At 32.1% G+C, this 11,528-nt stretch overlaps 2 protein-coding genes across 3 annotated transcripts in view; one reads left to right on the top strand and one right to left on the bottom strand.

The window, feature by feature from the left end:
* The window catches only part of Atg16 (Autophagy-related 16), a 274,634-nt gene that overhangs the window by 92,324 nt on the left and 170,782 nt on the right, over positions 1-11,528 (top strand). The window lies entirely within an intron of this gene.
* neo (ZP and PAN domain-containing protein neyo) overlaps positions 5,476-11,528 on the bottom strand; it is a 34,930-nt gene continuing 28,877 nt past the window's right edge. For both annotated transcript variants that reach the window (XM_089104477.1, XM_089104478.1), the window contains exon 8: positions 5,476-6,715. In XM_089104477.1, the coding sequence (XP_088960603.1) occupies positions 5,882-6,715 (834 nt within the window). In that variant the 3' untranslated portion in view covers positions 5,476-5,881. The remainder of the gene's footprint in view (positions 6,716-11,528) is intronic.

Raw genomic sequence — 11,528 nt, 5'->3', positions numbered from 1 at the left:
TAAAGCTCTTTTAAAAGATAAAAAAACTAATTATTTAACACAAAAATTTCTTTTTTAATGACAACAAATTAAAGAAAAACCACACTGAAACAGTCATCTGATTCTCTCAAACCAATTAAATCTATTTTAAAAGATACAAAAACTAATAAGTAAAAATTACTTTTTATTGTTTCTATACGAACAAGTAATTAAAAACAAAAATGACTTATTCAAATGATTCTCTCAATCCCTTTACAGATCTTTTAAAAGATGCAAAAACGACTTATATAACACAACAATTTAGATGTTAAATAAAACAAAGTGAAGACAAACCACACGTGAACCGGCATCTGAGTCTCTCAATCCCCATAAATCTCTTATAAAATATAGAAAAAACTACTTAATTAACAAAAATATTTCTTTTTTATTGAAGACCACGTAAGTAATAAAAACTCTTAAATAGGCACCTGAGTCTCTCAATCCCCTAAAAAATATTTAAAAAGACACAAACAATCATAATTTAAAACACAATTTTAGTTTTTAACGAGAACCCCGTCCAGAAAAATCGCACGGACTGGTGTACGTTTGTCTCTCACTACCCTTAAATATCATTTTAAATTATCAATATAAAAGTAGTAAAAACAAAAATTTCTTTTTTAATGACTCAACTGAAAAGAAACATAAAAATTAAAAATTACCATTTTTATAAAAATCCAAATACAGAAATTTTAAAATTTAAAAAACTAATAAATAATAAAAACTATTAATTTTTTTACTACAATCAACTAAAGAAAAATCAACCGTACTTAGGCGAATTATTCTCTAACTCACCGCATATCTAATATAAAATAAAAACAAAATTATAATTTACAAGTCACTGATCTATTTTATTGAAAATATCGAAAATAATAATCACACCGACATAGGCAACTCTCTCTCTCTCTCACCGTAATTATCAGTTAAAATAAAAAAAAAATACTTAAATAACAAACAACGTTCGTTTTTTATGACCACAACGTAAAGAAAATTCACACGTAATTTGGAAACTGAGTCTCTCAATCAACTTAAAGTTATATTAACATTTAAATTAACTACTTATTGAAAACTAAATTTTAGTTTTTTAATGAAAATAACTTAAATAAAAATAACACTGACTTAATAAACAGGGTCTCTCAATCCAATTACATATATCTTAAAAGATAAACACAATACTAATTTAAAATACACATATATATTATATTGACCAACAAGTAAATAAAATTCACACGGAATTATTCAACTGAGTCTCTCAGTCCCCGTACTTCACTTTTAAAAGATATTATAACTTCTTATTTAACACAAAAATTTAGTTTTTAATTAAAATCAAGGAAAGAAATATAAATATGACTAAGTACAATGAGACACACACGACCAGAACAGAAAAAATCATATTAAACAAATAAAATAATAACTACACAAAATAAATATTTAATTTAAAATAAAGTCATGAACTTTAACTAGTACTAAGTAAACTGTGACTATAACGCCACTTAAAGATAATTTAAAAGATAAAGAAACTAATTATATAACAAAAAAAATTAGATTTTAATTAAAATCAATTAAAAAAAAAATCACACTTACTAAGTCACCTGATTCTCTCAATCCCAGTCAATATCTTTTAAAAGATACAAAACCTAATTATATAACACAAACATAACGATTTTAATGAGCATCAAGTAAAGAAAAATCACACGGAATTAGGCAACTGAGTCTCTCAATCCCCGTAAAGTTCTTTTAAAAGATACAAAAACTACTTATTTATTCCTATACACGCAAGCAAATAACATGGGAATTCCTATACATGCAAGCAAATAACAAGGTAAGTCCTATACATTCAATAACTTAATTTGTGACTAAATAACCAAGCACTCAAAGAAAAAAGTACTGAATCTTATTGAACGCACCGAAATTGTTAAGACAGCGACATGAACTCTCATAACATTGGAATTACTATACTTGCAAGTACATAACAAGGGGAGTCCTATACATGCACACACATAACATGGGGATTCCTATACATGAACGAACATAACAGGGAACTTCCTATACAAGCAAGCACATAACATGGGAATTCCTATACACGCAAGCAAATAACAAGGGAATTCCTATACATGCAAGCAAATAACCTGGGAATTCCTATACATGCAATCAAATACCATGGGAATTACTATACAAGCAAGCAAATAACATGGGAATTCCTATACTAGCAAGCAAATAACAAGGGAATTCCTATACATGCAATTAAATAACTTGGAAATTCCTATACATGCAAGCAAATCACATGGGAATTCCTATACATGCAAGCAAATAACATGGGAATTCCTATACACGCAAGCAAATAACATAGGAATTCCTATACATGCAAGCAAATAACATGGGAATTCCTATACATGCAAGCAAATAACATGGTAATTCCTATACATGCAAGCAAATAACATGGGAATTCCTATACATGCAAGCAAATAACATGGGAATTCCTATACACGCAAGCAAATAACTGAGTTATTTTTACGTCACAATTTTTCAACTTAAAATCATTCTAATTATAGAATCCCATTCCTAATACTTTAATTACCTGTTACGATTTCTTAACCATCTGAAGTTTAACCAACGTAAATTAAGTTATAGACAATACTGGTTTTTAGAAAAACTGGAATAAAATAATTGATACAGTTTAAATTGCAAGATACCTTTGAATAGGCAATGTGATTATACCCACCTAACCAGATTGTACCTACCAAACCAGATTATACTTAACAGAAAACAAATCTCTTAAAAGAGCTGGTTTTTTTTGAGCTTATCACCAAAAAGGCAGTGAACTTTGAAACTGCGTCATTCCTCTTGGCAAAGAGTGTGATGCTCTGAATCTCTTTGAAAAGGTGTAGAGCTTCTATAGAAGTATTACCTAGATGCGAGGGGCTACTCACACTCTTTGAAAAGGTGTAGAGCTTCTATAGAAATGTTTTCCTATAGCTTCAAGCAAACTGCATAGATCTATTCTACTTATTATATATATATATATATATATATATATATATATATATATATATATATATATATATATATATATATATATATATATATATATATATATATATATATGGAATGAATCCGAGGGGTCCTCCTTTCTGCCAACTGATGTACATCACAGAATGTGATTTGTGCCTCACAGTTCTGCCACGCTTGGTACGTGTCGCCTGGTATACGCGATTTCTGAAAGTGGGATCTCGCTCACAGGAATCCTCTTTGCCGAACTTTAACGAAACTAAGGCTCTGTCGATTTTTAATTATTTGTTTTTGTTTAATTTCATCTCTATTTTCGTGGATTAGATATTTTATTGATTTCTTTGTTTTGTTTTAGTACTGTATTTGACTGAATATGGCTATTAGTCATATATCCGAGATATTCATTTAGGTTGTATTTTAAAGACCCTCCAGAAAAGCCATCATTAGCTTTTTTGGAATAAATAGGTGCATACCCGAACAAACTCATTCAAATAACGTTTCAACCCTTTTTTAACGTTTTACATTTAACATCTCACATTGAAAAGTGTTTAAAGCTTGTTATTTATGTTAACTTGTTAACATTTGTTTTAAAGTTTAATTCAAAATTTAGTTTAAAATTTATTTTTAAACAAATTTTGTAAACGAAAGACCTTACTTTGAAAATTCATGTTTTCAAAGATGAATCTAATGCAACAACTTTTGAGAGTGAACACTAAAATAAGCGCTAATTTATTGGCAAAACTTTAAAGGATTAGCATTAATATATATTAACAAAAAAGTCTAAGCCCATTTATAATGATGGTTTATCTCGCTTAGTGGTAATCCATTTTCGATTTATTGAAACTGAGCCCTACAATAATTTTCTAAGGGTCTATCCATAATGATACTTTACTATATCGAGATTTAGCTAAAGCTAATCTTGTGAGTAAGCTGGTAAAAAGCCAATTCACTGTGAAGATTTAGCTAGTATCCAGAACTAAATTTAGCCAGAACCCAAGTTGAATTTATTTGAAATTTCTTAAGGCAGCTGATAATGAGCTTCAGGCTTAAAAACCTAAATATTGAACTAAGAACTGTGAAAGGCCTTAAGTGGTGCAGTGGGATTGATCTCTGATTGGTAATTTTGGATCCGGAGTTTGATCTCAGGTGGAGCAATCCACCGCAGGGCCAGAATTTGATTCCAGTAAGGAGAATACAGTGGCGGATCCAGGGAGGGGGCGCGTTCTCCCCCCCCCCTAGCGTAGTCTAAAGTAGTGTAATTTACTTAATTAACTCAAGTTTGCTTTAATTAAGCTTGCTCCTAGCGCAAGTTTATCGGATCAACCTATTTTGCGCCCCCCCCCAATTTTTTTTTCGGATCAACCTATTTTGCGCCCCCCCACCTAAAAAATCGTGGATCCGCCCCTGTTAGAATATGCCAAAGCGTCTCCATAATAATCCAAAAAAGATGAATAAGAAAAGAACGTTAATCCTTAGCTGTAAAGAAAGAGCCTAAATATTGAACTGCGGTGTCGTAACGGGATTAATTCTGTTCGGTGAGACGGGACACGGAGTTTGATCTCAGGTGGAGTAATCCGCCGCAGGGCCATGAATTTGATTCCAGTGATGAGAATACAGTGGCGGATCCAGGGGGCGAGGGGGGCGCGTGCCCCCACCCCCTAGCGTAGTCTAAAGTAGTGTAATTTACTTAATTAACTCAAGTTTGCGTTAATTAAACTTTATCCTAACGCAAGTTTATCGGATCAACCTATTTTGTGCCCCCCCTAAAAAAATCCTGGATCCACCCCTGTGAGAATATGCCAAAGCGTCTCCATAATAATGCAAAAAAGATAAGAAAAGAACGTTAATCCTTAACTTTAAAGAAAGAGCCTAAATATTGAACTGCGGTGTCGTAACGGGATTAACTCTGTTCGGTAATCCGGGAACCGGAATTTGATAGTGGAGCAATCCGCCGCAGGGCCCAAAGTTTGATTCTAGTGATGGGATTATGCAAAAGCGTCCATAATAAACCAAGCAAGAAGCAGAAGATGAAAACATTAATCCTGACCTAAATATTGAACTGTGATGTCGCAACGGGATTGATCTCTGTTTAGTAACACTGGACCTGGAGTTCGATCTCAACTGCAACACAGCACCCGGAATCTGATTCCAGCGATGAAATTATGCGAGACTCTTAAATTTTTCCCTGAAAACGACACTATAATTTTTTTCTGAAAATAGACAATCTTTGATTTTTCCAAAGTCTGTTCTGAAAATCTTTCTCTTTCCGGCTTCAATGGCCTTTTCAGCTTTTGGATACAAAAGAAACATTGAATTTACTTGGAAGCACCACCTCCATTTTGACCAATGAAATCTATTCATTATGCCCAATTCATATCCTAATTTTCCACAATGTGGAAAATCCTGGTTTACTTGATCTAGGTTATTCATCTTAAGAAATAATTCCAAATGTTTGTTGTCAATATCCTTTATTGAAAATGCTATAAATAGAATTAAATAGGCTTCACACTTACGTCCAATTTGTAATCACTCTCAGACATCCAATTATATACAGAGATCCAATCAAAAACAAAATTCAAATAATCAACACTCAAAAATGTTATATTATGACTTTATCCATCACCGTTTTTCCCATCTCAGGGTCACCGAGATAATTTTTGTTTTGCATTCCTCCCTCTGAACGAATTATTTTTTTCATTCAAAAGGAAGATGCATGAATAATAAATATGGCAGTATTGCACATTGATCCAAATTTGGTTGAAAATTTGGGCCACTTTCATATAAAAACTTTGCTAAAATTTCGACGATAGCAATTAACAAGGAATAAATAACGAAAATTAATCTAGCAGTTGATATTCTAAGACCTTCTTACGTAACCGGAATCGTAGAGCTGAGCTACGCTTGATGTTGTGAAATCTGAAAACGATTCGACATGTTTGCTATTCTTTCGTTTCGCCCAAATGTAACTGAAAGCTCCAACTATGACTACCTGAGCTATCAAGAATAAAGCACCGGCGATGACTAGTCCCATCATATTAACACAATAGTTGTTGCCTTGATTTCTTACAAAAACGGCTGGATTGAGCAACGCTGTTGAATTGTTGTTGTCTAAATACTGGAAGCTATCAGTTTGACTATCTGGAACGAATTTGTCAAAGATGCGCAGTTGTTGAACGACGAGAAGCTCTTCTTTCTGGCTGCTACGTCGCTCTCTAACCTCACGCTTTCTTCTTCCGTACGATTCGACGTTGCGGACTTCTCCAATGAAGTCGATTATATCACACTCTACTGGTTCACATGCTGGCAGACATGGAGTAACAAGAGCCCTGAACTGAACCATATCTGTTGTTGGAAATTTGAAAGCTTCAAATTCGGACATTAAGTGTTTTGGTGTTTCTGGAGACTTATTAATTGGACTCATGATAAGATGATCGGTAGGACACCCTCGATCGTCAATAAGCAGAATTTCACTAGTCCCTGCTCCATCCATAGCAATGAGATCCCTAACAAAGATTTCGTAAGGACTGTTGAGGTCCATAATTTCGAAGCGAAGGTCCAGCTGATCCCCAACCTGAGCGGACTTGGTGTCATCTCCAGTCTTAGTGGTTACTCGCATTATGACGTTGGGTGATTCAACAATAGCTTCTTCTGTCAATGCAGGTGTTATATCACCGTCTATCTTCAAGTCGACCTAAAAATAATAATAATAAGGAGTCAGTGTTCGCTATCAAAAATAAGAATGACGGAATAATCAATACTCATATTAAGTTTTTAGATCAGTGTCTCCCTAAGCATGACATGCGCACTCCTAGGTACAAGAGATAATTTTGGTGGAGGTAGGCATTGCACCGGAGTTGGTGGGAATATCTCCTGGACCCTGGCAGAAACAGGCTATTGTACGTGGAACCGCATCTCAAATTAAAATTAACAACCAGAGAAATAAATTATGACGATCTGTCATCTTAGCTCACACACTCTCATCCTTCTCATTGATCCAAACTAACGTTTTTATAATGTAAGTTTTATTTATATTCTGCAAGGGTACTTCCATTTCTTTCTTTTTTTATTATTTTGTGTACTGGCCAAAAAAATTTAAAAATATAAATCTGATTTAATTTTTATCAAAATACGTACATTTTTTTCACGAAGGGTACTTAGTGTTACGACAATTATAAAAGGGGTAAAACATATCTGAAAAGTTTGCTAAACACTGTATTAGACAATCAGATATGTCAGGGTTCGATTTCGAGCGTAAGTAAGTTAATTTTCTATAGAAATAGTACCCATTAGAAATTGTTGTAAAATTTCATTCAATTTTCCGTTCAATTCAGAAATCTCGGAATATGTTCCAAATTACGATTATGTAAGATATATACTACTATTTATGATAATAACTTTATGGTTTAACTTTATTGAAACGAATACTTTAACTAATATGAAATGACAACGGTTGGATAATTTTAGGAATTAATTCTGTCTAAACTTAATGATGGACAGAGTGAAAATCTCAGGGTTGTCATAATTTATAAGTATCAACCTCGCAAGTAGTACCATCAATCTCGTTCTTAATGAACAAGCTGGCTACTTATTGTATACTTTTATTAAATATGTTTTAATAGGTTCTTAAATATGTTTAAATAGGTTTTTACTAAAAACCTCATACATTTTTTCAGACCAATCACTTTTAAATATTTCAGCTCATATCACTCTACAAAATGGAAATGAAAAACACTCAGACAAAGACAATAATTATAGAAAAATATAAATTATGATAGGTTATATATGTAGATAGTTGGGATTTTGAATAAATTAAAAAAAAAACTGTTCAAAAGTTGATTTTTCAGGATAGTTTGATGCATATTCAAGGATATAAATATTATTCTACTATAAATTATTAGAAAATAATTTGAATATAATATATATGATTATAAATACATTCAAAAGAGACAGATGGCTGGTTTGAAGCAAGCCTGCATGGGTAATTGAACCCCCCCCCCCTTAGGCCCCCTCTATATTTTTAAAACATTTATTTGTATTTTCACTGAAAAGTAACTTTTTTTGGCATTTCATTTAAAAAATCGAAAAAACAACAAAACCGCCCCCTCGCCTAGATTTTCAAAAATAAATTGTCTACCAAGATAAGGAATTTTGTGCTTTAAATCTCTTCGAGATAAAGCACAATAAAAGAAACCAATGAATAGTTTTGGTTGTCTGGAAAATAATGAATTTTTTAGAACAAGGAGCTATGAATGGTAAAAGTTTTCAAGAACGGTCTCAAATTAGGATTGTAATTATATCCTAATTTGTAATTGTAATTGTAATTATATCTAAGCTTTAATTACACACTACTTGAAACGTTGGTTGAATGTGTTTGTTTATTTTCCCTTTTATTTTTGTTATATATTTTTGTTATATTTTGTTATTTTTGTTTCCCTGTTACTTTGTTATATTTTATTTTTGTTTTAGTTTTGAAGAATTTTGAGAACTAATGCTACGGGCAATTTTTTTCAGCTTCTTTGGAAAGAAGGTCTGAGAATTATTGGTAAAAATAATTATTTTTTTTAAACTTGTTTTCAAAATGGACTAAAAAGAGGGAAATAATTTTTTTTCGAGAATCTATGAATCTAATTGAAAACAAGGGTCGCAAAACGGATTGAGCTTTACGTTACATAGATATCAAATTGATGTAATTTATAAGTGCATAAATAAAAAAGTCAGTGAGTTGAGTAAAACGATTTAAAAAAGATTTTTGGAAAGATTTTTAAAGAATTTTAGAAATAACTTTAAAAAGTTATGTAAAGCCCAATCCGTTTCGCACCCTTTATTTTTGCTGATATTTATAGGTTCTTGAGAAAAAAATTATTTTTACTTTTTCATCCATTTGAAAACAAGTTTAAAACAAACATGTATCTTATTTTTAATCTTTAGTTTTTAATTTTAGACTAAAAAGTCTTTAGGTCTTTTTAGTTTTTAGACAAAAATTTGGCTTGTGTAAGATTCACACCTAAGTTGCCATAGGGAAGTATCCTTACCGCTGCGCTATCAAGTCTTACATAAAAGTGTTTGTTTTATATATTTTTCTGTGCCCAGTCATCCACTTATGTTGTTTTATTTACACCAAGGGGGGTATACAGGAAAGGGGAATTTTGATGTTGTATTATTGAACTGTCATTGGAAGTGCATATATTGTTAAAATGTGGAAGTAGTTGAAAACTGGGAAGTGGTCAAAAAATGGATAACAAATTTAACAAATTTAAGTAACAAAAATAGAAATGTCTAAAGTACAAAATACAAGTCGGCGCGCTGAGAAAAATGAGTTTATAAAATAAAATATTGAAGTACACTTGAACTACTTGAAAGAAAATTACAATTTTACTTTCGAGACTTTTAATATCCACTCACAATGTATACCTGAGTAAAAAAAAAGTTGGACGGGTTTAAAGGGGGCCTCTCGAGCAAGATACATCTCGAACTATGGAGATTCACGGTGTTTGAAAATAGTGATTTTTCGAATGAGATCCCCCCCCCTCTTTAATACCAGATATTATGCTGCTAAAAAAAAAATTAAAAAAGGTGTAAAACCACTTTATGAACGACTCGACTACTGAAAGGCTACCATTGATAATTTAGAGATATGTCAATATTCATTTACGAAAAACCTCGGGGTTTGAAAAAAGAAATAAAAAAAAAAAAAAAACATTTTAGTGAATAAAAATAACATATTTTTTTATAATTATAATAAAAAAGATACTTCTTTGGAGAGGTAGTTAATATACATGCTGTTTCCAAGATCCCCAACTCAAGACTGAAATCCCGAAATGTTGGGAACGATTCCAAGGAGTGGCAACCCTGCTAGAAACTTTTACTATTGGAGAGATGGTGCTGACTATTTTGATCTTTCTTCTGGAAGATTTCATCGCTTTCTTTAAAGCGTGTAAATCTCTTAAAAAGCACGTTTAATGGGCTAGCCAAACTTTGATAAAAGTTACATACTTAAAATTGGTATGAAAAGAAAATCTTGTTGCTATACACTCCCAGTTTGATAAATTTCGGCTATTGAAAGACAAATTTATTTTGTTTTGTTACTAATTTCTTTTGTTAAGTAGCAACAAGTGTGGATACGATTATACAGCTAGACAGAAATCATGTAGCTTTTTACTAATAAAATATCTAAAGAGGGTATCCTTTCTTGTTTTTCCAGCTCGAGTGTAAATTTAACATTTTTGTTAAACCCTTTTAAAACAAATTTAAGCACTTCAATCCATGTTCCCATGAACATAAAACATCGTCCATGAACCTACCCCAGAAACAAGGAGACAGACGAAAACACTGAAAAGTGGAATAGCGGACATAGAATTCAAAAAGAGATTAGCTAGAATTGGAATTAGAGGAGCACCCATTGGTAAACCGAAGACCTGTTGATAAAATTTTCCTCTAAAACCGAAATAAAAGGAATACTTGTTGACCAACGAGACCAATCTCATGATAACTTCATCGTCCATGCTTGCCAAAATACGTCTTGTATCAATTCAAGATATTTTAGTATTTCATTTTTTAATATGAATTCACATTTTTTCCATGGAAAATTAATTCCAGACTTAGAATTTTTTCCAAGGAGTGGTAACTCTGCTAGAACTTTTCACTATTGGAGAGATGGTGCTGAAAACTTTGATTTTACTTCGGGATGATTTCATCGCTTTCTTTAAAGGATGTAAATCTCTTAATAAAACCACGTTTAATGGGCTAGCCAAACTTTGATATAAGTTACATACTTAAAATCGATGTGAAAAGAAGATATTGTTGTTTTACAAAATCTAGTTTGATAAATTTCGGCTATTGAAGGTCTAATTTCTCTTATTAAGTAGCAACAAGGGTGGTTACGATTATACATTTAACCAGAATGTGTATAATGAATCAACACACTTTTACTCTTTCAAATGTTGGGTAAACCTGTACAATACCGGCTCTCGAGAATGAGACATGCTAGAACAAAAAGAGAGACATTTCTAGATTGCTAATTTTATGCTCATTTTTATGGTTTTGTTAGCGTTATTGATAATTCATACTCAGCGCCTCCCCCTAATGGCCTTATATGCTACACAAACCCCCCCCCCCTTGGCGTTATAATAAACTAACATAAACATCGATTAAAGTCTTACTTTATAACATGCAGGAAGTAATCACATTTCATTATTTTTCCATTTTATCTATTGGTAATGTAATTTCATTTGTTTTTCTGAAACACAGCTATTAGATTTGAAAAAATGCAACTATTCGCTTGGCAGAATTGCTACGTTGAGATTATCCACAAAATATTTGGCCGACCCACGAAAAACGCCTTTCTGAAACATTTGTAAATATACCCTGCAAATTTGTAGGCTAGATAGCGTCATTTTTCAAATTCTAATAGCTATGTTTCAGATTATGTTATCAGAAAAATATCTAGAAACATGGGCGAAAAAAGGTGTTTTTGTGATTAATTGAAACCTTGTGCATATTACACA

This window comes from Artemia sp. Qi Xiang Cuo, chromosome 18, assembly GCF_049724085.1.
Source record: "Artemia sp. Qi Xiang Cuo chromosome 18, ASM4972408v1, whole genome shotgun sequence".
Taxonomy (NCBI): domain Eukaryota; kingdom Metazoa; phylum Arthropoda; class Branchiopoda; order Anostraca; family Artemiidae; genus Artemia; species Artemia sp. Qi Xiang Cuo.
Note: the sequence above shows the minus strand (reverse complement) of the source record. Positions and strands in the feature narration are given on the sequence as shown.